We start from the raw sequence: 27,526 nt of genomic DNA on the forward strand, positions 1-27,526 counted from the left end.
ATAACACTGAAGTCTTGGGATATTTTTTTACCCCATTTAGACACAGATATAGATACAAGAAGTTTACAACCGGTTGATGGTTTCAGTTAATGATGACAGCAAACAAAGGCATCTATGTAACCACTGAACAAGAACATGACAGCAAATATCCCCAGGGGATCCTGCTAACATACTTGCTCATGCTGCTGTGGCAAGAAAGGCCAAGAAAACATTCTCTTTGGCCAATTACTACTTCTTTATTGGTTTGGATATTAAGGCTACCACAAATGCCAATTAAGTTCCCAGAAACAGACCTGTCCTTTGGGAACCAGAGAAAGCCTAAATTGCCTCACGCGATCCACCAGACAACAAAAATGCCTGAAGCTGCTTAGGATAGATGACTTCTGCCATCGTTGGATAGGTTATTAAGACCTGGTTTCACTAATCAGACCCATTTTTAAACCTTTTTCTCTTCAGTTTTAGAAAAGAAGTACAAAGGTAAAGGTTGAGTTACAAAGTTTAGGCTTGGAGAGGAAAACTACTTGTCTTGCATACATTAAGGGAAAAATATTCCCAGCTATCTCCAGCTGGACATTATTGACAGAGATTTCACTCTTTAATTCATTTTCCAAAGTGCTGCCTTCTTTCCATCACCAACTGCTCCTTGACGTGCTACAGGCAGCAGCCTGCCAGCCCTCATCATCTCCTACCTGCAGGCACTGTGCAAGAGCAGAAGCTGCATTACTAAGAAGGTACCAGTTAGATGATGACCTGAGCCTTCTACAGAGATGCTGGGAGAGGTTATAAGCAAAGCAGCCCGTTAGCCTCAGCCATGTCTCTGGGCTTATTGTGGTGATGCCAGCATTCAAACACCACAAATAAACCAGCATGACAACAGATGCACAGTTTCAGCCATAGCTGCTGCAAGCCAGAATTAAACAGCACCTAAAAAACAGAAAGCCAGAGACAGAGATACTGGAAAACACCAAAAGATGCTGAAACTAAAGCATGGTTTATTCTTAACCCATTTTCCCGTGCAGGATTTCTGTACATGGATAACATGTACAGTGATGATGTGCATGCACCTGGGTGTATCCGTTCTATCTTCAGCTGCCTCTTGCTGCGGCATGACTCAGCTCTGGGTTCTGTTAACCACTCCTTTCTGAGCATTCAAACTGACATCTAATTCATTACGAGCAATCTGCTTTCACCACTGGTAACCTTCTGCCTGCTGATACAGATATCTGATAGACCAGGCACCATTCATAGTCAGTATTTACTGCAGGTAACCAAAAATCAGGTCTTTGCCAACAAAACATCTCACCCTAAAAGTACCATGAAGTCCTACTTCCCAAGCTGGTTTTTATTGGTTTTATCTTCTAAAAATGTGTGCATCAAAGACCTGAAACACTCAATTAAAATCGTATCACCATAATCAGGGTGATACCTAAGCGAGAAGCTTTTTTTAGTGTGAGAGAAGGGAGCAGAGGGGATGGCACTATTCCACTTACAGAAGCCAAGAAGGAGAACTTCTGATCAGATCAAATCCAACATAATTTAGTCAGTGCATAAGATGCTCTAAAAGCAAACAGGAAGTTACATGAATTAAATTAAACATAAAAACCAGGCTCACAGTTATTAATGCAGTAGAGAGCTGAAACGGAACATCACACACAGCTTCGTGCTGTCAAAGGACACACTCAATAGCTGAGTCCTCTCACGTTAAGGATGATGGAATTCTGAAGGGGGGAAAGTAATCTGAATACACAGAGCTGCTGGCAGGGCAAGTCAAGTATCCAGATCTTTCAAACCTCATTTCAGCATCCTAACCATGATGCGGCAGTCTTCTCCCACTGGGCTTGAGTAGGGACCTTTACCAAAATACAGCTAAACAGTCCTCAGACAGGAAAGATGTAGAACCTTCTCTACTCCACTTTTGCAGGAGTTAAGCACAGTCCTAGTGGTTATATTGGAAAGACAGTGTAAAAGGTAGCCAGGAGCTAGGAACCCTGTTACCCCAGGAGTGGGTTTTATAGTACTTTTGAACCTGCACTTTGTAAGGTACAAGTTGGACTGACAGCCCTTCAACAGCAAAATTGCTGGAGGACAGTAAAGGACTTTTGGGGTTTGTTCTTGTTAACTTAAAGCAGGGCTTTCCGTATCTCATCGTGCACAACTAGGTTGGCACTATGTTAACAGGGAACCAAGTCCAAATGCAACAGGGCTTCCCACTCTCTCCAGCAACACTTTTCCTGCCCTTTCAGGAGTTGCGGACACCTCAGGACCATGTTTCTGTTTACACCATGTGCACCACATTACAAATATAGGCAGCTTCAAACCAAAGCATCTGTTTCCATGGCGATGGGACTGCATCAGCAATCCACCGGGTTTAGCTTAGGCCATCTTCACTCAGGCTTGAACACTGCACACAAATCATTGCTGTTAACAGCAATGCAAGTGATGTCACTAGTAACCATGGTGCCCACAAGCAGAGGTTTCCACTTGCCCTTTGTGCTCCAACACGCCTCCTTTCACGCATGACAATGATTTTAATCCAATTAATGCTGATAAAGAAAAATAATACATGAAGGGCCAGTGTCAATACTTCTTTAGCAAAGGAAGGTTCATTTGAGTCAACAAGATAACGATCAGAACATGAGGCTTTACAACAGCACTCTGAATCCGAGCCTCATTGCGGTGTACACATTGGAATGACCTGAAACCCTGGGGAGAGGGGAAAGAAATCTATTCCTCATCAATGGCTTCATTAACAAAGGCAAAAAAGCAGCTGTCCTAAACATCCTCCTTCTAGGTTTGTATAGTGTACAATGTGCAGTGTTTCAAACTCCTTCCCCCAGACACTGTGCTTCACCAGCAGAACATAAAACCCGGTCTTAAGTGTTCCTAACATCCAGTTGAAAACAAACAAAAGGAGTCCTAAAATGAGAGAGAGTTGTAAAGTGTAGAGGGAAATTAGAAGAATCCCCATCCTAGTAGAAACCTGGTCACAATGCTATGAACAGACTGCCCCTTTTCAGGCTGCTGTATCAGGTGTCCAAGGAGTGCAGCTTGATCAATATAGAGATATTTGACATTTCACAGAGACCTAAAACTTTGCTGACCATGAACACAGTCTCCTCTACATCCACTCACTTTACAGCTCAAGGACCCACCCTCACATCTCTGCCTGACACTGCGTTTGGAAGGTCTGCAAGGAGCTGCCATCTGATCATCCCCCTGCCTGCAGCAGGGATATTATGGGGCTCTTCCCTTAAGTTTACCAAGCAAGAATTGGGACTATCACATAGGAATTGCTGACCTTTTGCTGTATGCTTATCCCATTATACAATCACTGCGTAATTCTGCCTTCAAGGAGATATTAAGCACACAAGGAGAAAGATGAAGATGTCACTCATGAAGAATCTTCTTGTCAGAGAGAAGCACATGTAGAGCTGCTTTCTGATGGGAGGTACATTAGTGTCCAGAAGATAACAGTCCTGTTCCTTCCACCCCCTCACTCTCCCAAGAGCTGTACGAGGTGAGGGTCACAGCTCTTTGCAGCTGTAAGAACCTTCTGCTTCTTCTGGGTTTCCAGCCCCACATACTGCAAGACTCAGCCAGCAGAAGCAGAGCAAAGCTGAGCATGGAAGAGGCCCTGAAGAAGAGCCAATTCTCACCCCAGAAAGTGCAGGTTATCTTCATCTGCAGCACCATTACTCTTGGCTGTTTTTCTCATGATGTAAAACACATCCCTAAGAAAAAGCCCTAAAAATTAAAGGCAGGACAGGTTGTCAGCAGCAGACTCGCACAAGACAGAGCAGAAATATAGGCAGCATCAATCTGTACAGATGCTGTACACCCTGCGTTATCTAGAATCAGGTCTAGATATTAATGAAGCTATTTGTACAAAACCAGGACATTTCGGGGACGATCAATTGTGCAAGACCATAAAAAATTTACAGCATTAAGAGAACCATTCCCATGGCCACTCATTAATCACTTTGTCTTACAAAGACACCCTTACAAAGTTACACTCCTACAGAGCCAGGGCTGGATGTGCCAGAGGCACATGAATTAGGAATCACTTTATTATGGAGATACCTCAAACTTGTTTACCCCACATGCTCCATCTTTCAAAACGTCTACTACACTTGCAGCTCAGTGTTTCATCTTCCCTTGATTATTTCCTTCCCTGGCTTTAAACAGATTTTTCACTGTATTAACTCTTCCACAGGCACTTTCTTTGAGAATTACTGTCCCCAGCTTAAGGGAGGTAAAGCAAGTTGTCCATTACTGTATTGCGAGCTGGAGATGAAATTTCAACTCAGGGTGTTTTGGATCAATTCTCTGGCTATATCCCTTAGACTTTAGGAACCCAGTGCAATTATTCACTAACAATAGGCTGTATGCTACAATACTGGAGGACGGGCTTAAAGAAATCCTCATGGTTTTCCTAATACTTAAATCATTATTTGCCTTCAGGTATTTGAAGAAGTGAGAACCTAATCTGCGTCAACAGCAAAGACTTTGTCCACATGTCAGAAATCTTCTTTCACAGGAGTAAAAAGGGAAAAAGGATTTTTGACAGTCACAAGCTCAGTGGAATTATCAGTGCTGCATCCCGTATTCAATGAATTAATTGTTGTGGTATAACCTTTATAGCTTCACTCAGTTTTGCTAGAGAAAGAGAGCACGTGTGAACTGCCAAGGCAACACAGTTCACAACTCTAAAATCAATCTCCTTTTCACCAGTAACAGCCAGTTGAAGAACTGCTCCAGGGTAATGACTTCAAAATAAAGAAGTAAATGCAGAAAAGATGTTTGCTATTTTTGTCTGTTTCCCCAAAATGATAACCCATCACTGTCACCTGTGCAAATCAGACTGCACTGAACGTACTGGTACCACCCTTGTTCTCAAAGCTAAGCGTCTCGCTCTTGTTTCAGATGCCAACCCTCATGATCACAAAGAAAAGGTTACGAAAACCAAAGGAGGGAAGGAGAACACAGAAGTCACAGCTTTTTAATACTGCAGCATAGAATTTGGCAGAAAAACTTCAAACCAGGCTTTTGCTTTTAGACTTGTGATTTCAGGGTCTCGGGAGCTGTCAGCAGGGTCACTTGCTTTTAAAATTAAAGCATATATGTCTATCTGTCCAGATGGCCAAGGCATCTGCAAATGAAACAAAAATAATCAGCCATCCAGTTCTTCAGTGTCCAGAGATGAAGGGTTAGTTTGTTTTCCCTCACTCAATCAATCCTTCACCATCTGCTGAGCCTGCTGGCAGTTGCCAACTGTAGCTAACAGTTTAAGGGACATGGCTTTTGCACCCAGGTATCAGGACATGGCCTCAAGAATTACCATCACAAGCACACATTTATGTCTATTCTCAGAGGTGGTACCTGAGAGCTATGTGCAAATGAAGGAGAAAACAGGACAGTGCAGGGGTCTGGAAACTGAAATGATGGATAAACCATCATCCTTCAGCAAAGAGGGAAGTGACTCAGGGTACTCCATCAGCATCACAGCATCATCACGCCTGGAAAGACGCTCTGATTTTTCAGGGAAGGCAATAAACACAAAGCCCTGAGGGAATGTAGAAGAGAGGTTCATGTTCAAAGATGAGAAGAGCCCTCAATTCCCAGGATCCTGCCCGAGATCAGCAGACAGTGCTGAGCAGATGGGCTCTTTTTAACAGATTGCCTCAAACAGGGGCCAATCCTTCTTCAGTCATGGACCCCTGAAGTGCTGAATAACATATTAAGTGTTATTAGCTTATAAGGATGACACAGCACCTTAAAGTAAGTCTAATCCTCAAAAGGCAATCGCTAGGTCCAGAAGAATACTTTTAAAGGACACCATCTTTGAAGGAAGATCACAAGTACTGGGAGAAAACAGTGTGGAGAAAATGAGGACCGGAGTTATTTACAGGAGAAATAGCAAGCTATGGACTCTGATACAAAAATAACATTTAATAACAGGAGGAATTCTCTCATCTTATATAAGGGTCAGAAGAGCAATAGTCTCTCGGAATCTTATGGCATATGGAACTACAGTAATGAACGTTATTAAGATGGTAAATGGACTGACCTTTGGCTAATACCACACTGATCTCTCTGACAAGCGCATTCAGATCTTGGAATACAAGCCTCTGTGAGATAGAGACTTTAAAGTGTGGGCTGTTTCTGGGGTGAGTGGAGGTGTATCTAAAGGTAGGTTCCCTGAACACATGAGAAAAGGAAGCGAGTGTTAGAGGAAAGCTATTGAGACACAAATGTGCAGCTCACTTAGAAGAGGAGGAATTAAAGGATTTTAATAAGATCTACTTAATGTATATCACAGAATGGGTCAATCTTGTGTGCACAACAGGCTTCAAAGTCCTCACAAAGACAGAAATATTGCACATGCCTTTGATGGGACTGATGTGCAGAAACAGAGAAGACATCCAGGACAGAGTCCTGGGTTCAGCGGTCCTGCAGGAAGAAAGAAAACCCTACAGATGTTTACAGTCGTCCCCTCCATAACTGGTTTGTGTTTCATGAAACTCCTTTCAGTGCTCATCTCCACCTGCTTTCTGCCTATGTTAGGAGAGGAGCCTGCAGTTTCCCCAGGTCAAGCTGCAGCTCCAATGGGCAACTCTCAAGGTCGAGTATATCCAGAGATCTGTCACCCTTGGAAGCAGGACAGGATCTGAAATGGGTGTACTGATCCCTAGGGAAGAGTTATACCACAAAACTATTGTCTAGAAAAGCAGTACAATGAATTATTTCACTGTTTTGAAATATTTTGCCCCTTTTATGCACCAGAATAAAATCAGGTCACAGCAGGAAGGCAGATCACTCATTCCGAGCTCAGATATGAAGATTGGTATCTTTTAATTTGGATAGAAAAAGAGACCAAAACTCTTTTTCTATGAAGCAATATGGAAAAGCTAATGAATGCAACATGGAAAAGCGAAGATCTAGCTGCTGTGTGTTTAATGCAGCAAGAGCTCCCAACCTGAAGAGACTGACAGCACTGCATAAGAGGTTTCCCATGAAAATATAGATACTGATAGGCTAAAATTTAATAGAGAAAACCAATCCAGTTCAGATCTGCTGGGCTGCAAGTGAAGGGTACATTAAGTCCTTCGCTTTAATGTAAGATTAACTTATTTATGGAAGAATTTAAGTGCTACTTAAAGTACTGAAACCACTGTCTTTGTAGATGGTATTTCAGAAGGTAGCAGAAAGCAACACTTAAGAGATCTGTTGCTCCACTTCCTCACATAATATTATTATTAATAATAATGATAATAATAACAATAATAATGCTGATGCAAAGCAGCAGCCACTCACCTCAGTTTTCACAACTTTATACACCAGCCTGGAGAACTTTAAGAGGAATTACAAAGCAACACGGGCACGCACACAGTGATTTATTGCGTGTCTGGCCTGCCTAGTGGAGCAGAGAACCAGAGAGGCTGGATTGTACACTGCACAATGTTAACTCTCCCAGCCAATAAATACAGTAAATATGAGTACAGCCTGTCCCAGTTTAATGGAAGGATCCTTTGCTACCTGGGTGTGATGATTCAAATCTGGTGGAAATTTCTGTTAAGACTTCTAAGGAGGGATTGTTCTCTTCTGAAAGGAGACAAAAGGACTTTCCACTGCAAAGACCTCCATGAAAACACCTTTGAACAATGACCGTAGCACTGCAGCTTGAGACTGAACATCCCTAGCTGCATGGCTCTGAAGCACTACTTCCACAGAAAGGGTTCCCAGAGCAATTCCATGGGCTTCATCAACCAGGTGAGAAGGTCCTTCTGGAAAACTTTCATTTGGAGGATGCTGAAATCTAGGAAAATTATTGGATTGCTCCTTGAAGAGGACCTTTAATACCAACTGGTTTGGAGTTTCATGGGAATCCGCACTCATGAGCTCGATGTTAAATCAATGGTCAACTTCCAAGCACATGCTTAAGGCTCTCAAAAACCCTTGAGGAGTAATTGTGACATCTCCTTCTTACCCTGTTGGAAAACTGCTTTTTACAGAATGAGGCTGACGAGTGTCTCCAGCAATAATGACACCGTACCCAACCAATGCCTTTGAAATGAACCTTTTGCTTTTAAGAATCACTCCTCTCCCCAGGAGCTACTCGAAATCATTCTGTTCCATGTTTCAGTCAAAAGACTTGAGAAATGCCTCAACCCCGCTGCTCTACACAGATCTCTCAGCTTGTTCCCCTAAGGGGGTTCAACATGCAGAACTTGCTTTTCCTGTGGCCCCCTTATGCGCTTCACAGGAGAAACAGAGACATGAAACCCTTCCTCATTCTCTGGTAAGAATGGAAGTCATGCTCCCCACTGCTCTCGCCCCAGTGCCTGCCTCAAAGACAAACCCTCCACTTTTAAATCAAACTGAAGGAAAAGATATTTGATAATCATGGCCCAGGGAAAGCTCCCACTGAAGCCAGCAGGGACCTTTCCACCAGTTTCAGGAAGAGCTGAAGCAGATTGCTAGCCAACATTAATGAACAGAACAGAAACTCCACATTCTACCTAAATGGGTTTTCTGGGTTTATTATTTCATCTTTTCTAATTTGAGACTAGTATTTTCAGTATAAAGCACACCTAAACTTTCCCTCTTGCTCTACTTGTACACATAATGCAGCCAAGTCAATTGCTTGGCATGCACTTCTCCAGCTAGCCCGGATCTTGGGCTACACGCAGTGCTCCTAGCTTAACCTGGAACTCTCTGAGGGAGATCAGAGACCTGACCTGACACCAGCTATTACACCTGATCTAAGAGGAAACCTTACTTAGCTGCATATCAGTGCCCTAGAAAATTAGAGCAGGGCTGGATGGCTCCATTCAGAGGGTAATTACTAAAGTAGTTTCCTGGGCGAGGGAACTTCCCCTTGAATGACACTCTAATGGCTTATCGCGTCGTTTGACATTAAGATACTGCTAAGATCACTGTCAAGTGAACAAAGTGGAATCCAGTGTTCTGCATAAATGAAACAAATAGAAGTATTTTAACTCTGAAAGTGAACAGCAAATTCAGCCCCTGACCAAGTCCTCCACAACTCACACTGCCCAGTTAAATACTCATCCTCCATTAAATCAGGTGGGCTCCTCCTTCTCAATCACATCATTCCCCTGTAAGCTCTGCTGCTTGCCGACAGCTTCTGCGTAGCTAACACACTGCTTCCATCAACCTGCTTTGTTCAAAGCAACTGAGGTGTCAGGGAAAAATACACAAAAACGAAGCCACCTAAGAAAAATGTTTACTCGTTTACGCTAACATTTAGGTTAAACACAGAAAGATGCCACATTTGTGTCAGAAAAACGAATTTGATTGTTATTACTGGAAAACACACCCCACAGACTGTGTTAATAGTCAAGTCCAAGTGCATGAGTCCTTAAAGAAACACAGTTGGGTGGTCAGGGATGAAATGGGGAAATGATTTTGCTTTAGTTTAGGGAGTTTGGTTTTTTTCTCCCTTTACTCATTTTAGGTTTTAAGCCGAAGCAGATCTTTCTACATCACTTCATCCTGCCATAGAAAGCACTTCTGCAAGCTCAGTATCAGATGCGTGCGCTGCTGGATGAGCAAAATTGACTTTTATTTAAAGCGTGGGACAATGAAATAACACTTCAGATTCATTTCCTTTTATAAATGCTCCTGGTTGGATTTCAAACACCAAGAGAATGTGGGCACAGAGGATTTGAGTTACAGAAACCCCAACATTTTAATTAACTGCTTTATTGCAGACAGGGAATTCAACAACAATTCCCACCAGTATTCAGAAGCCTATTAAAATAATCTCAGTTTTATGCCTAAACTGATTAGTATCTATTTCATAGTGGAACATAAGTGAAGAAATATGACATCTAAATACCACACACACTCCCCCCCAAATTCAAAACTGTGTCTTTGCTTTACCCTCTCAAATTCATATAAGGCTGTTTCTTCCCAAGCCTTTTGTTTGCAGCTGGAACTGAGATGAGCAGTAACCATAGTCTAAATGGGAAGCAGTAGCTGCTTAAGCCCTAGTTTGGTGACTGGAATGGGTTGCCCAGGGAGGTTGTGAATGCTCCCTCCCTGGCAGTGTTCAAGACCAGGTTGGACGAGGCCTTGGGTAATATGGTTTAGAGCGAGGTGTCCCTGCCCATGGCAGGGGGGCTGGAACTTGATGATCTTAAGGTCCTTTCCAACCCTAACTATTCTATGATTCTATGACTTCCAGGTGGGTACCCACACACACTTGGGCTCAGTGGATCCTTCCACAAGCCGTTGTTTCCTCAGGTAGGCCAAACAGAGGCTCTAATTTAGGGATAAGAGGAGACACATCATGAAGTTTGTATCACTTTTCCCCCTCTGCTCCTTTAAAAGCACCCAAATATAACACATTCAATCCTGCAGCGATGCCCCACTCTTCCACACAGAGCCTCGTGTTCCCCTGCACTCATCCACATGGGCTGAAACATTACTGACCTGTATCATGTAGAGCTGCGCGATTCGATACTCGTCCACACTCATGGGCAGAGGAATACGATATTCCTTTATGAGCATTTTGAATACAAAAATCCTTTGTCCGCTCAGAAACACAATCCAGAAGTTTTTAGTAAAGGCTCCTTAAATAATGGCAAGGAAATGCATTGAGGATCCCTGAAACAGAGTGGGGGTGGGGGGGAAGGAGAGAAGCAGTTATTTTCCATCCTTATTGCAGAACATCCTATTAGGACCAAAAAAAAGAGCAAACAAGAGGCAAACATTAATTTCTGTAATAGCTATAAGCTTAACAGCAGACAGGAGAATCCCTGGAGTGCTCCCAGCCCCTTGGTATCAAATTGAGCAGAATCTTTTAGTATAATTCTTATTTGCTTCAGGGGATACCATCAAAGCTATTACCTTCCTGACCTCTGCCACTGTACCAATCAGACTTTCATATGCAATAGCATCTCCATGGAAGAGATGGGACAAAAGCTCAAAATGAATAGGCAGACCTTCTGTTGCCAGACAATGAAGTATCTCTCCAATGTCAGCAACGCACCAGAGTTGCATCCACTCAAAGGTATCAGGTTTTATCTTCTCGCCTTCATTCAGCAGCAAGAAAAGGCAATAATTAGACTTTCTCGGTCCTCAGGAACACCATGATGAATAAAGTAATTTGAATTCTAACAATAAAGACAGCAGAAATGTACTTTTCTTCCCTGCTTTATTCTGGATTATTGTCTTGGTAGGATCCCTTCTCTTTCACCTCCAAAGTATTCCACAGGCAAAACCCTGCTGCCACCGATGTCGATGCCAGACTCATTTTTGCCCTCCCGCTGCATGAGAATACAGCCGAAGATCAAACTGCAACATCAAAAATCCCACCATACCTCAGCTCAAAGCAATTTAATAGAATTATTACTTAAGGATACGGGAAATACAGCATTTACTACACCAACAGTTAAAGCAGTAACTTTGCAAATGTTCTTAAGGCTCCCAATGGGCTGGTGATAAACACAATACAATCATTAAGGAAGGGAGGTAGGGAGGAAGAAGACTGATGAGGAAGAGAGGACACAAGGAGTAAAGCTGTCTACCACCACGCCAAATCAGCCTCAGCAGGATCTGGTGACCTCTCCTGGCACACAAAGTGCTTGCCTGGTTCCTTCTCATTGCCAAAATCTACCTTTGTGCTGTGCCTGCTTATTGGAGCTCTTCAGACACAACTGCTGGAGTGAACACAGCCCCAGACCCTAAGCCTGGGGAAAGGAAAAACAGAATACAACCAACCGACTTAGCTAGCGGATTAAACCATGGTCTGGGAACCAGGAAGCCACTGCTCTCAACAGGACTCAGCACTATTCAGGGTTTCCACAGCACTTCATCAACCTTTAACAAGGTCTGGAGAGGTTAAAACACATGCCCATGGTCACGGACCACCCCTTCTCTGTACCTGCTCCAGCACCTCAATATATCTCTTGTAATGCAGGGCCCACAACTGAACACAGGATTCGAGGTGCCGCCTCACCAGTGCCCAGTACAGGTGGTCAATCACTCCCTTAGTCCTGCTGTAAGGCCGATCCATCCCAGACTGACTCTTCTGGAATAGCAATTGCTCTGGTGCTACATCAATCTATTCTCAAATTCAATTCTCTGTTTCATTTTATGCTGTCAGAACAATCTCCGTGTGAGAGTGGGGGGGTTAAAGAAATTTTGCCATGGTGGGAAGACTGCATTTCCCAACACATGCAGGATTTCCTTCATCAAGCTAATTCTCCACAACAGGTAGAGATAATCTCATTAGGTGGGTTTTAATTAGTGTCATGGCAAAGAACAACAGTAACCACCTGATCTCAAGCACTGGCCCCACATCTGCACTGATACACCAATATGATGCTAGGATCCCAATCCCCGGAGGTAATGGCAGTGGGAGACACAGCCACACATCTTGAGCAGTTCGTTATGCTTTAGAGACCTTTGAAGATTAGATTTAAAAGCTCTGAAAGTGATTTTGCTCCCACCATAAGGACATCAGTCACATCTGCCTTCGCTGCTTGCTAAAAACAGGATATTCCTATCGATTGCAAGAGATGAATAAAACAAAAAATAGAACCTTAAAAGCAACAAAATGGCAGGAAACCAGTATCAAGATGGGAAAAAATGTGTTTATAATGAAGTGCCAGACAGGCAGTAATTCAGACAGCCAAGACACAAGAGGGTTTCTTTTATGACAGGCTCAAAACCCAACCATTTCAGCCCCAAGCAGGCACAGAGCAGTGGGGAAGTGCCTGGCACGCAGAGCTTGTCTGGCCACAGCTGTGGCTCCTGGTCCAGCTTCCTGCTTGGCTTTTAGAGGAGCTGAGGTTTTGCTGTGAAGTTTCCCTTCAGATTTCTACTTCCCTGTGGTCGGTCAATGTTTAAGAGCAGTGTTTTGGCTCAGCCTGCAGGTCTCCAGGAGGAGCAGGTCCTGGTGATGTGCCCATTGGAAAGGTAATGCTCCCAAAAACTCCAAAGGCAGCTGTCCACTACTGCAACCAGGCCCCAAAAGTTGGGTAGAAAACAACCCAGGAAACACACTGGGCAATAGCAAGAACCAAATCACAACCTTAAACCAAAGGGGGCAGCAGGAAAAGGCACCTGGGATCAGCAGCCCTGACCCTGAAGGAGGGACTTTTTAAATTGGACTGGTTAAAAAATCCAATGAGAATCATGATGAACTTGCAGCTTGGGCTGCCATTGAGCTGAAATAACCTGCCCCAACCCTTCCCAGAGCAGTGGAACCCAGCTGGCAAACCATGAAAGATGAACACAGGGTTTCACCACATTCACATCCTAGGGGACACCATGCCAAGCGAGACAGTGACAAAATCACCCCTTCAGACAACTCACTGAGGACAGTGGCCTCCTTCCAGTCTTGGGACTGGAGGGAGGCTCAAAGCTCACTGAGGCTGTTTGCTGTATTGTTCAAACAACACACTGAAGTTTGCCTGCAGACGTGATGGCTGCCATGGAGGGAAGAGAAAGCCTTTCCAAAGCAATGGGGCCATGACACAGCTTTGGAATATGGGTGTCAGAACAGCAGCTGTGGCCCTGGCACTTCCCTGCATCCAGTCCATCGCTACAGGCAGCCAGAGGTGTTTGAACAGGGATACTCGATGTGCTGGGATTAGCAAGCATCCTTTTCAACAGGAGGCTGGAAGTTCAGCTTGGTGCCCTATGGGCTTGCCAAACCCCTGTGGCCACACAACCAGGCCCGGTGGCAGCCCAGGGCTGTTTGCAAACCCCAGTGTGCAGCCGGCTTCTCCCAGCAAGGGGAAAACAATGGTGATGCAGGACATTTCTAGGCTCGCTGCTGTTCCTGCTACAGCCAAGTGGCACATTTGTAGAGGCCGTTATTCAATCCCTGCTCAGGGCTGTAGTAACTGTGAGAGCCAGGCGCAGGATTTTATACCTCAATTATCTCAAAATCAGGTTCTCAAAGCATCATAATTACGCTCCAGAGTCAATATCCTGCTGCGATGAGTCAGGTCCACCTCTGAGCTATTGCTGCAGGCTGTCTGAAGGCACACGCACGATGTGCTGCGTTCACTTCTGATTTCAACCGTTTCCCTCGCAACAACTTTAAGAAAGTGCCTTTTCTTTAAAGTGAGGGAGGATCAGGAGCTGCAGAAACTGAACACACCAAGAGACCCAGACAAGTCTCTCCATGAGCTTGGTGGTTGGCTGGGTTCTCGCTTTGGGAGCATCAGCGCCAGCCTCCCCTGTACCAAACAAGGTAGCAGAGGACTGATGACAACTGACAGCTTGTAATTAACAACTAAGAGTTAAGCATGAAGGGTGTTTAACCTGTGCCACTGGAGTCCTGGAGGTCAAATCCTGGCCAGGCTTCACAGGCTGGCCCAGAAGAGTATTACAGCAACAATCCTGGCTCCTTGACACATCATTTGGGTCCAGTGCAGGAGAACCACTCACACTGGTGGGTTCAGGCTACAGAAGGGCTGTTCCCACCCTGTTCCATGCTGTGCTGTTATAGCTGTCACTTCCACACCTCATTTCTGACCAGCTCACGTTTCCTGTGTCCAGGCTGCTGAGCACAGGCTTTTTAAGGCTCTGAAATGAGCTGTACCACGGCAGCAACAGCCCACCCTGTGTCACAGCTGCTATTTTCCATTTTCAAGAGGGAAAAAAAAAGCCCTAGAAATAGAGAGCAGCTATAATGAGCTTTTTCTAGCCTCACAGGAGGTTCATTTTACACTATTATAAAGTTAAAAGACTCGCCCTAGGAAGGAAAAAAGCCCATCATGGAGGTGGGGCAGAGCAGGCAGCAGCAGAGGCAGGTACCAGCCTCAGGTTTTTATCAACCACTCCCTGTTGAAGGCTCTGCTGCCTTTTGAAGTTGAGGAAAATCTCCCCTATGAAAGATCAAACTCATGAGCTGAAGATCAATACCTTTGGCTCAGCTTTTGAACAACCTTCTTTGCAATATTTGCACATAAGTGAGAAATACAAGATAATTACCAAAAACAACTGCAAGAAAACCGAGTCAAACATGCAATGGCAAAGGATGAGCAAAGGCATTACCTGGAGACCTCACCTACCTCCCTAAAACACTTTCCTTGGGTCCTTTACATCTCCTTTATCCCCCAAGAAGTTGCCTCCTTCAAGAAAGTGCTACCAAAGAGACGTGAGCATTGATCCCAAGTGTATCAAACACTTGGGCTTTGGGAAGCAACTTCAGGCTTAGCAGCCCAGCTGCCTTCCCTCTCCCCTGCAGAGTTCCCTGAAGGCAGATACGGGCCCCCCCACAACTGGAAGCACCGCATACAGAGTGCGCTTGGATTTATTTATGCTATTGGAAGCAGCATCATAAACGTGAAGCAGATCCCTAGGTCCTAAGTCAGCATTTCTAAAGGCAGCCTCGACACTCACACCTTGATTAATGCGGCATTGCTGCTGGCCCAGAAGCCTTGCTCAGCTTCATCTCCCCAGAATATCACTGCTGCAAAGACCATTCCCTTTCTCTGTCACTCAGATCCCATTGTCCACAGTGCCACCAGCTCTCAGGAGAAGCTTTCCATCAGCACCTGCAAAACATCACTGTGAAAGCCTCCTCAGCCCCTGCTCCCCAGCAGTGCCTACCTGACCCTTGGCAAAGGCTGCAGCACACGTAGCCTGAGATCCATCACACGGACCCGCGCAGCCTCGTAACTGTCCTGCCCACATCCTGCTGCTGTCTACATCGGGAAGCACCACGGAACAGAGAGGAACTTCTCGTTTTGAACGCATGACACTTAGCACGGTATCAGCTGGAGCACAAGTCTCCTCTGATCACATGAACGACTGTCACTACATAAAGGTCAAGGGGAAAACGTAATTTATGAGTGTTTTCCAATCAGATGAATACTGAATGTTTGTATTTTACCATGCCCTTCTCTCCCCTCTCCTCCCAACCCCACCAAAGTGAACCTGTGCAGGCAGTGGGACTGTTTCAAGCAGTGTTCATGTTGAAAGGTTAAAAAACCCCAACATCCTTATTCAGTAACTTTGTGGCTACCATTCTTTGCCATAACACTCGACACTACACTCAAAACTGCCTCTCTCATACATGTGTGTGCAACAAGCTGAAGAGACAGAATGAGTTTTAAACCCAGTAGTTTTCAGGGTCGTACTTTCTGAATGGCAGCTGAACAGATTTATAAACTCATCAGGCTTGGCAAAACAACCAAAACTCCTTAAAAGCTCACAGTTCACACACTCAATACTCAAAGGCTCCTGCGTCAGTAAGTGATGCTCATTGTAACCGTACAGCTTAATCGTACATCTCGTCTGCCCCACCTTTCTCAAATGGAAGCTTTCATGCAGATGCTTTCACACATCCAAGTTTCACGACTGAGCTTAGATGGCATCTGACAGTGAATCTGCCCTCCCTGCAAAGCCACAGAGTCCTCCCCATGCTGGAGTAGCTGCAGCATGCGTCTGAGGCTGGCAGCTGAGCCAGGAATCCCTGTGCATACCTACAGGCTGCAATGTGGTCAGGGATAAAGGAAGGGAGGAAGGGGAAAACGCAACACGCATGGAAATCAGCTTTCTCGGGTGCAAACCTCAGGGCAAACCTCAGGGATCTCTCAGAGGCAGCCAGCACTGCAATGGGCTGAGGATGAAACACTGCTCGGTAAAGGCAGACGCAGAGCGAATGAGTTGCATTTACAGTACTTGATCTTTTTCCATTATTAGACACAATTTGACGTCACTTATAGAATTTAAGAGCTCATTGTAAAGCAGACGTTTATTACAACAGAAGAATGGAATCAGTCCAAATGCAATATAGCTACACTGGAGCTATTAAATCTTGTTATAGTTCACTGGGCAGCCAAATACTAGCTTGAAGCAAGGAGAGGGAAGGGGGGGTGAGGAAGAGAAAAAGTAGCACCACACCAAAGCATGCACACATACATCACCTTTTCTCCTTGAAAATGCCATGGTTTTCCATACTTTCCTATTATGCCTTTGACATCTGGGGAGAGAACTTTACTTCTTTCTGCTTTATAGGGGATGCTGTGGTGCAAAGCAAGCCAGCCCTCTCTATTCACATGGTTACTTCACGGGGACCAGGTGAAGTCCCTCAGCTGAACTTTGGCTGGAAAATTAACATCTCAAGTCCTGCCATGCCTGGAGGTTATGCAATAATGAACTAATAAAGAAGCCATTAAAAGAACTAATATGCAGACTGAAGTCACTGATGAGTTCAGAGGGAAAAACGAACCAGGCTCTAATCCCTTCCCTGATGCTGGGGATCAAGCTGAATATTAAAAAGAACACCTCTGAAATGAAAGGTTAAACGTTTCCAAGTAGTCTGTATGAAAAGAGCAGCCACAAAACCCAGTGTCCTGTGGCCTTGTCCCAGAGCCAGGCACCAACATTGAGCTGAGATAAAGGAATTGGGCAGACCTGGCTTTTAACAGGTTCAAATGTCTCAGCATTACAGGCTGGAAACAGGCAGACATTACACACACACATATAAATATGTATAGATGACATAATACATATTTTATAGACATGTATATAGGCATTTATATACACATACATGGGGAAACAAAAGCAGAATTGACAAAGTGCAGCACATTGGCTGAAAACAGGCTGAAAATTGCTGCTGGGCATGTAAAGACAAATCTATGTAATGCTGCAGCCTGCAGCAATGGATAGTGTTGTCCTTTCATTCCTGGCACATCCATTAGCTGAAGGCCACTGCCATACAGAAGCCTGCACACTCTGTGGGCAGCAGTGGCAGGGAGATGGGATGCTGGCCAAGTTTATAAAGCAAAACAAACATACCCAATTTCCAGGGTTGCATTGACACTTCACATCTCCAAGCGCTGCAATCGTCCTTCCTGATGGGATGCAGGAGGAGAGTGAGCAGAAGCAGCTTAGTGCAGTCCCCACCCATTAGTCAAGGCTTTGTTTGTATTAAGTAGTAAAAAGCCAACAACAAACACAACCACATTGGGTTGTCCCAGTGTGGAAGAATCCTTTTACACAGCTCATAGCAAAAACACTGGCAAGCAGCAAGACATGGGAGAAAGACCAAGGGTGAACCAAAGTCAAGGATGACCTCACCTATGCAACTCAAGACCCTCTTCTCCATCCCTTCACACCATCCCTCTTCCCTTTCTCCTTTAGTTGCTGCACTGGAAATTAGTGGGTTTTATTACAACAACAAGAGCAGGAAGTCATGAGAGCTCCACTCTTTAATCTTGCCAGTAACTATGCATGAAAAGAAGAGACTGAGGTGCAAGAGGACCCGGCTGAGCACAAACCCAGCCCAGACCTACCATGCTCAGGCTGACTTTGAAGACAAATGGCCTCAAAGCTAAAAACTGCTCAGGAAACAGGACTATTTATTTTTCTTTTTAGAGAAAAACTTAGGAATGAAGACAAACACTTCAAGCTGCAGGAACAAGGAATCTTGGAGCCTCCACATTGTTTGCAGACATAAAAGGCTTTTGCTGTCTAACCTCAGTTACCCTCACTACAGTTCAAACCCTGGTCTTCTTGTGCTTATCTCAGGAGAGGCAGCAAGCGGTTCATTAACCACCTTCTTCCACAACTCCTCTTTTTCATGTTCAAAGACACATGTGAAGCCTCTCTCCCTTGTCTTTGTTCTTCACCCCTTCTCCCATTGATCCACATCTCTAAGACTGATGCGAACCACAGGAGTCCTAGAGAACAAGGATAACCTCATTCCTACAGCTCTTGTTCATGTTCCTCTGCATGATATAAGCAGCTGATGGCCACTCAGTCTGAAACTCATTGCAGCTCCCACAGAATGGGAACCACACCAGTCATTCCCCATCTTATAGCTTATTCATGGGTCTCTGCACTCATCTTTTCCAAATTACAGCCCACTGCAAACTATTTCTCAAGATTATTCTGATTTTTTACCTCCAAATACTTGCAGATGCACTAAACCTGGTTTTGAGACAGAAAAATGCTATTTTGGGATTGCAGTCAACATTGGACAGACTCTGGATTGCTTCCTCAGTAACTCCCTATTCAAAATGAAAGGAGACATCAACAGTTACTCTACTCTTTCAGTAGTTACATTCTAGATGGAAATAACATTTTATTACCTCATTTATGCAAATATCATGTGGAAAAGGAAATGAACATTCAGAGCTGGATTAAAAAGACTATTTCAAGGAGGGAAACACTATGATTGTAAAGTCAGTGTAGTAGCACTGTAATACTTCACATTGGTTTCATTAGGCTGAGATTCGCCTTGCCCAAAGGCAAAATAGGCATAGAGGAAATAAGTCCTTCTGCAGCAGAAGAAACTTGTAATGACACCTAAAATTCTTGCATGGGAAGCAGCACTGAAGGTTGATGAATGATACTGCAATTGAGACCGAAAGGAAGAGGCCGTTTTGCACAAGAGCAGTAAATGTTTAATACCACCGTTTCGTCTTCCCTCCGTAACACCAACAGATTAACCAGGTTTGCGTGGCTGGGCAATTCCTTTGGAGTTTTGATCTTGGAAATGATTACACTCAATATTTTATAAGTGCCTTTGAAAGTTTTGTTTCCTTTTTAATAAAGGAAAAAGAATGGCTCTTGGACTGCAGCACGATAATGAAAGTGCACAGATAATCAATAACAATTTTCAGTTCATTATTCAGCACATTTGGGGCTGCTCTTATTCCTTCCCCTCTACCACTCCGCATCCCGCATACAGAGTGATGAAGCGTTTTTAAACCACCAGATCTCTTGCTTTTGCAAATCACCCTTAATGGCAACCACAACGTGAACACTTGGCCTCTAATAACACCTCCAGAATTCACAGGTTTCATGGGGGCTCAGCTGAGCGCACTGCACGCTGAGCAGAGGAGGCCAAACTGAACGTACATGGAGCTGGCACTGTTGATGGGGCCAGGACCTTTGCTTTGCCCCACATCCAGCTGCTGCACCTCTGAATCTCAGGACCATTGCAGGTTTTCCAGGACCTGAGGCAATGTATTCATGGCATTGTGTTGTTAGTGGTAAGGACTGAACAGTGCCGTGGTGGTTCTGCCCAAGGACAGAAACATGTCCATGTGCTGCTAGAAGAGGAGGCACCATTCAGTCATATGAGGATTAAATCAGGAGCCTTCTGGAAGTAGGAGAGTCCTCCCGGGATGAGGATAACATCTGCCTCTGCCTTCCCACTGGAGAACAACAGGGGCTGAAGTGGTTATAAAGCCCTGAAGGAGAGCAGCTTTTCTCAAGAACCATACAATATTGGTTCATGTAACTACCAAAACCCAAGAGTGGCCCAAGCAGCCGAACCCCAATGCTGCAAGAGTTATTTTTCCATTGTGCATCCAGGAGGGATATACATCTTGGCACATTTCCCACAGGGTTTATATAATGACAAAGACAATTCCTGGTGGTAATTCTTCCTCTAACAACATCGTGACTCACTGGAGCGTGGCTGCCAATGTTTCCCTATGTTACTGCCCAGTCATCCCCAGGGGTGACATGCCCAGGACCAGCATCATCATCCTGGAAGCTGCTGTCACCACCGTGCTTGGCAAGATGAGAAGCCCTGAAGCAAGATGAAAGCCTGAAGCTCCATTTTTACTTCCCTGCATCAAGTTAAAGAGCCCCTTTGCAGCTGGGGGGTGTCTCACATGCTTCTTCCAAACTAGGATGTAATGGCCAGTTAGGGCAATGAGATACCCCATGGATACTACCAAGTGTTAATCCACATTCCCAACTCCCACCCCCCCTGGGAAAACACACACACTCCCAAAAAAACCCTAAAGGACAGCCTATCATTACTTAAAAGGTAGCCAAAGCTGGAAACTGAATCCAGGACTTGGGAAGGAGAAAGGTAAATGGATGAATCCATCAGACCATGCTCATTCCAGGAGCATAAGCAGAGGAAAAGCAGCTATCACACAGAGGCAATTCTCTCTCAAAAAATCAAAACCTTTTAATTACAGAGTGGAGTTGAGTTGGAATGTGCCCAAGAAATGAGAATCCCCACTGTTATTCCCAAACTCCCTTAAGATCTTGACTTTAATTCAGCCAGAGACTTGGAAAAAAACCACAGTATCTATTGGTGCCTTCTTTTTTGTTTCTAAAGAACAAAGTTTTTTTCAAGGCAAAGGAATGGAGCTGGGCACTCTGGTACACAGACACAGTGAAGGAGACAAACTGAACATGTATTTTGCAGTTAGGTACAGGCTGGAGAGACAAAAAGACACAAAACTTGGGATGCCCTGACATACAGCACTGGAGGGAAAACAGAAGTCAGACCACATCTACACCTTCAATGCAAGCAAACCCCAGAAATGAAGTTTCAAAAGCTTCCACAACAGATACCTGCAAAGCTTGTAAAGTGCTATTAGATAAAACCCCCAAACAACAAACAGAAACCACACACACATTTGGCTTCACCTTCCTGCTATTTTATGTCTTTTTTAATCACCTCTTCAATTCCTCCTTCGAATATACCAACCACCTTCTCACCAGCCCTGATGCTGCTCTGCCACCACGGCCGTCCATCTCCGGGTCTCCCACAACACAGAGAAACCTTCAGGAACCCCAAGGCAGAGGAGACCTGCAGTAAAATCAATCATCATCAGACACAACACGCAGGTGCCGAGACAGAATCCAACCGGAGGAGGTTGATGACACCGCAGACAGTGACACTGTCACTCCCAGGAGGGAAGCTGCACCTTTGTATACTTAACTTCTCTACAAGCTTTTCTGAACACAAGTACAGCGTGTTTCCACACAGCACTTATAAACTCTCCTCTAAATTAAAGTCTTGCATTTGTTTGGTTTTCTCGACAAGCAATTCAATTACCATCTCCATCATTTTGTGGCGAAACAAGATGTGATAGAACTGGGAAAGAAAATGGCACAGTGAAAGGACCATGAGCACCTCCTGGATACCCTAAGTCAAAACCTGCAAGTCCCACCAGGGCAGGCTCTGAATAAAATAGTAGTCAATGATGAATTCACCACAAGCCAAGGGTCTGGCAAGAGAAGAGGAAACAACGCTACTAAAGTGAGTCACTCAACCTGGGTAAGCACACACAGGGTGGCTGCTCCAGACCTGCAACAGCAGTGGTGCCCGGCTGGTGCACGGCAGCACTCATTCCAGCCATCTCATTGAAGCTCTTGGTAGATGCATTAAAGCTCTGCCCTGGCCTCAGGAGCTGGGGCACCTATCGTTATCCATCATCTGCAGGGAAACTGAGGTACAGAGAGAAGAATTAATCTGGTCCAACATCCAAGAGGGAATCAGTGACAGAGCAGATTCAGGAGTTTCTGGGTCCAACTTCTCCTGCAGGAAAAGACCTGGAAGCTTCAAGAACTTTTCTGGTTTGTTTAAGTCTGGGTAGACCCGGGTTTGCCTGACCCAGTAACTTGAATGAAGGCTGGCAGAGCTGCTCAGGCAGCCTACCACCATGGGCAGCTTCACAACACTTGGGATAAGCACAGCCACAACCAAATACTCAGCCCTCCCTCTTTTAGAGGGTACACATCTCCTGACTGTTTCCATAAATGACAGTGGAAGAAACTAGTCAAGAACAGAAGATGCTCAAACCCTCACTTCAAGCAGTATTCTCAAAGCCCTGTGCAAATAATCCTTGCCGTGGATTACATTATTAAATGTAATTAAGTTGTGCTGTGAACCCAGTAGTGCCATTAATATCTTGGGAATCGCAAAACAAACTCATTTTTCAGCTGTCAAATCCACATGACAAAACTCTGAAGCAATTGCTTTGGCCTTTTATTTCTATTCATTTTGCTGTTGAACCCCTCCCATAGCCTCTCCCCACTGGGTTCAAAATGCCAGGATCCAGCTCCACTCCACTCCTACCCAGGAAACTACTCTTTATCCTATAGAGCATTTCTGGATGTAACAAAGCATTCAACAGCCACAGAACACATACTGTGGTTTCAGCCCAACGAGGCAAGCAGAGAACATCCCCAAGGGCAGATTTCTCATGTTGCTTGAGGACTCGTGTGAATCCCGTGTATTTTTATCCCTCAAATTAAATGGGATTTCAACTGCCTTCAACCACAAATCAAACTTCCCAAGTCAATCAGGGTGTCCTATAACAAGGTGCCATTCTGCACATACGGGACAAAAGAAAAGCAATTCAATGAGGATCAACACAAATGAAACAAAATGGTTTGGGACATCCGAGGCCCATTCAAATAGGCCTTTCTCCTCTGTTGCCATCAAATATCCAAACTATACCTTTCTTGAAGTGTCCCTTATAAAGAGTGTCACAAAAGCAAGTCCACAAAGGGCTACAGCACAACATTCTCCTTTCATAAGACGCACCATCAAATGGAAATCTCGTTCCAGCCTGACAACAGCTGAGGAAGCAAAACATGGAGCAGAAAGCATCAGACCCCATCAGTTCAGGTTTCAGGGAGAGCTCTCAAGGCCTTGACCAAGTGGTGCAGTTTCCTGGCCTGGCTTTACAATTCTCACTATGGTCTGGCCAGTTGTTTCACACCTTGAGAGCTTCTCCATCCTCACTTCGCCTGTCCACTATCAGATAGCAGCAGTGTTGCACAGCCTTAGCAAAAGCCACACATACCCTTCATTAAAGGGCATTACAGCTGTGTTTGTATGAGACATAAATCTGCTTTATAAACAGTGACCTGATTTGGGATCTGGACTTTCTTAGATGGCAACATCAAGAGCACACGTCTGTGCTGGCCCCTAATGGCAGCACCAGACCTGCCTGATCACGAGAGGCGATGCTCACCCTCCTTGTCTGCTGCATCTAAAGCTTCTAGAACTGGCAGGTAGAAAGCCCAAAACCACCAAAAGCTGCAGGTTTTGGCATATCCAGAAAGCGGTAGGTAAAGGAGCCAAAAGGCTTGAACCTGACCACAACACAATATGAAGAAAAGGACTATTATTCTAAGTGATAAAAGTTACCTGCATCCTACAGGTAATACAAGTGTCTGAGGGACAGTGAAGTTGGGATAGTTTAGTCCAAAGTTCCCTGCAAAAGCTGGCTCAGAGTCAAACCAGAAATCAGCAGCTGAACCGAAATGAACACCCAAGTTCTCACAGCAGGCACCAGACCCTGTTTTCTCATCTCATTTCTATTTTTCTAGTTGCTGCCAATTCAAAATGCTGTAACAAAAAGCCAGCCCATTAGACTTGTTCTTAGAAGCCTTCAGCTCTTACAGATGAAGCTTGTATTATCAACAGAGTCCATAAATTGCAGCTGAAGTACGCAGAGGAAGCAGTGATGACACAGCCCCAGTTGAATCCGAGTCAGGTCGCTGCAGTCAGAGCAGTGTTTTTCAGCATGTTAATTAATTCTTCAAAGAATGGATTAAGGGGGGTTCTCAGTTAATGGAATGCTTCAAGGAGACAAGCTAAAGGGGATTGTCCATTTTATTAATACAGCAGTTGAACAGCTATTCAACATCTAATAACTTCTCATTAAAAGTCAACTCTCCCCCTTTTCCAGCAGATTACTTGCCCATTTATCAGACACAATACAGCTTCATTAGCCTAAAGTTCAGTCCCTGCTTTTCCACAGCTTTGCCTTTATTTTGTTTGTATCACTAAGCTAAAATCCGGAATGACAGCAAAGTCCAGAAATCAATAACACAAATAGTGCAGTAGTCTTTCACAAGCTTTAGAGGGGATTTGGATGCAGCATTCCCAGCGATGCCAACTGTAGCAGCATATACAGTCCATCGCTGTAGGAGCCACACAGGAAACCCTTGGGTCTACCTACACAATGCTCCCAAACACACAAGGCAAAGGGTTGTCTGTGAGCTGCACATCATCAAGAAGAGCACACAAATGATGCCTTTTCCCAACGGCTTTTCCACCCAAGTACTACTTACTCAGCAGCTCATAGCCCACCTGGAATTGGAGAGTGCCCTTGAAAAGAAGATAAACGGGAATTTCTACTCTTACCAGAAAGTTCCCACCTGAAAACTCAAGGTCTTTCAGGTTAAGCATGATCTTCACAAGCAGACACATTGTTCTGAGGCTAAATTCAACCCATGCTGATGCTCTGCAGACCTCAGAGTGGGGCAGCTGATCACGAGACAGCTACTGCAGCTCAGGGCACAGGCAGGACAGGAGGGGCAAGCTCTGGGGCTGGGCACCAGCAACATGCAGTCCTCAACACCTCTGGTGAAACATCCACCTAAGATGCCTTAGAAAGACAGGAGACACTTAGAAGATAAAAGCTCCTTAAGGCCAACCTGAAAAGAAGTGAATAAACCCAGGAAAGCCCTGTGACTTCAATAGGAAAGATTGAGCATTACCAAGCAGAGAGACACCATACGAGAGCAGTACGGCAGCAGTGTCTGGCCTCAGACCTCAGCACAGAAGGACTCTATCTACATGGATTTCAGCACAGGACCAGAGCTCTAGGAAGTCCACAGAAAAGATAACAGAAACTGAAAGAGGTTACAACTAAAGCTAATAACACCCAAAAGCTAAAGCAAACAAAAACATTCCAGCCCATCAGCTCTATCTGCAAAGAGTTATTCACGCTACTCACAAGACCGTAACAGCCATACGCACAGGCTTTAATAGAAAGGGATGCCTTTCCTCCAGATCCTGCTCTTGCAATTGTAAGGAATGAATCTGAGCATCAGCAGAAGCGGAAGGTCAGGATATACACAGATCAGTTTCTAAGAGAATATCTGTCACGTCATGTGAGATGAACATTTTTGGCCACGTTGGCAGAAACCAGACAAGCTGCAAATCTACCCAAAGAAACCAGTCATGGTAATTCAAAGAGAAGCAGAGCCTAAGCAATGGCTGCAGTAACAATCCAGCCTTGTAGTGACATCCTGCTAGCATCTTTTATTACATACACCACTGCTAAAGGTTGACCGTGTTGCTCAGGTGAGCGATTTGTGTGTTCAGTTTCATGTCATGCAATTAAGATACAAGCCAAGCTTGTTCCACACCGATGCCTTATGGCTTCATCCATGTGATTTCCTAATGTATTTATCACCCTTCACCTCTCTTCAGCACAATACTATGGAGAGTCCAAACTGTTGAAGTCCACTGCACTCAACAGACATATTCATAACACTCACAGTGCAAGTAGGGCACCAAACCATGATGGGATGGAGAAAGATTAGGGAAACCAAGATTAGGGAAACCAAGACAAATTGCCATTGTGCATCAGCTCCATGGTCCATCTCATCTGATGTGGTGTCTGGGAGCTGTGACACAAGTGTTTCAAAGGATGCCTGTAACTCTCACAACCAGTTACTTATATCGTATCTGCCCATGTAGGAAGCATCCAAACCCCATCCTGCTCTTACGTTATCTCAGCATAACACACGATATAAACCTCTGTTTCCCACCAGGAGTAGGAATACTATCCAAGGAAGAGCAAGGCAGCTAGAAGGAAAGTGAATCAGAGTATCATTATTGGGGAACCGAAGGATTTTAGATCTGAGGGCAGGCCATCAGCTCCCACAGACTGACAGCTCCACTGGGATGCAGCTTACATCACAAGCTGGCCAATGTCCCTGACCTTTATTGGAGGCTATTGGAGGTAATCTGAAACGTGAGGTTCACAAAGTAAGAGGTCCTTAACGACTCTCCTAGTTGCTTTTCCCTTGAAGATGACTGCTGTATACCACAACCTATCTGCCCTGCTGATGTCTTCCACTCATACATCATTACCTTTTACTGCAGTTACACAGACAAGAGACCAGAGCAGAGAAACCACCCCCAGCAGGATCAACAACTATGTACATCCAGGACCTTATCCTCTCTGTTCTCCCACTAAAAGAGAAGCCAAGACCCAGCTACCCCTCCTTCCTCAGGACAGCACTATTCAGCTTGACCATTTTAATATCATTTATAAAGATCAAAACCATCCAAAAGCTAGTAAAAAACATAACCTCACTCCACGCTAGAGGTGGAGAGGTGGGAAACTGGCTGAACGGATGAGATGCTTCCATGGGCTTCCATGGCTCTTCCCATGGCATGAGCCAGAACACAAGCCAGCTCCTGCTCCCGCGATGAGTGAGTAACTGCAGCGGCTGCAGGAGTCAACAGTTGTAAAAGAGAACTTATTTGTGTGACTAAAATGAGCCCTGGTGACTCACAATGGGCTGGGGGAGCCTCGCTGATGAGTTTCATTGTTATGCAGTCACTTTCCACCCTTAATTTTCAAAAATACCCTGAGTGACAATAATGACAATAGAGCATAATAGCCGTAATTAGCTAATGGGAGAGAAAACATCCAAGCTCCAAACTAACCAGAATTGCTGCTGCTAAAAATACAGCACAAGAGATGGATGCAGTTGATCCCTGTTGACCACTGAAATTAGAAGAGAAAAATCTTGAGGAGATGGATCATTCTCTTCTGCAAATTCAGCAACAAGATCCCAATAGCCCTGTCAGGAAGAAAGAACATGAGCAAGCACTGCTCAGGGGGCTGGCTTCCAGGATGATTTACTGCCAAATACATTAGAAGCATCTCCCACTCACACAATAAATAGGTCTAACTGCATCAAACCAAGCAAATCACTGCCTTCTCAAGCACAGGTTAAC

General features: G+C 44.7%; 1 protein-coding gene across 12 annotated transcripts in view; it reads right to left on the bottom strand.

Moving 5' to 3' along the window:
• Window positions 1-27,526, bottom strand: part of PITPNM2 (phosphatidylinositol transfer protein membrane associated 2) — a 132,314-nt gene that overhangs the window by 54,023 nt on the left and 50,765 nt on the right. For all 12 annotated transcript variants that reach the window (XM_061344621.1, XM_061344619.1, XM_061344618.1 and 9 more), the window contains exon 3: window positions 10,459-10,632. In XM_061344621.1, the coding sequence (XP_061200605.1) occupies window positions 10,459-10,536 (78 nt within the window). In that variant the 5' untranslated portion in view covers window positions 10,537-10,632. The remainder of the gene's footprint in view (window positions 1-10,458; window positions 10,633-27,526) is intronic.

The sequence above is a fragment of the Neopsephotus bourkii genome, unplaced genomic scaffold, assembly GCF_033783945.1.
Source record: "Neopsephotus bourkii isolate Nb327-2 ecotype Australia unplaced genomic scaffold, CSIRO-AGI_Nbou_v1 NB_230, whole genome shotgun sequence".
Lineage (NCBI taxonomy): Eukaryota > Metazoa > Chordata > Aves > Psittaciformes > Psittacidae > Neopsephotus > Neopsephotus bourkii.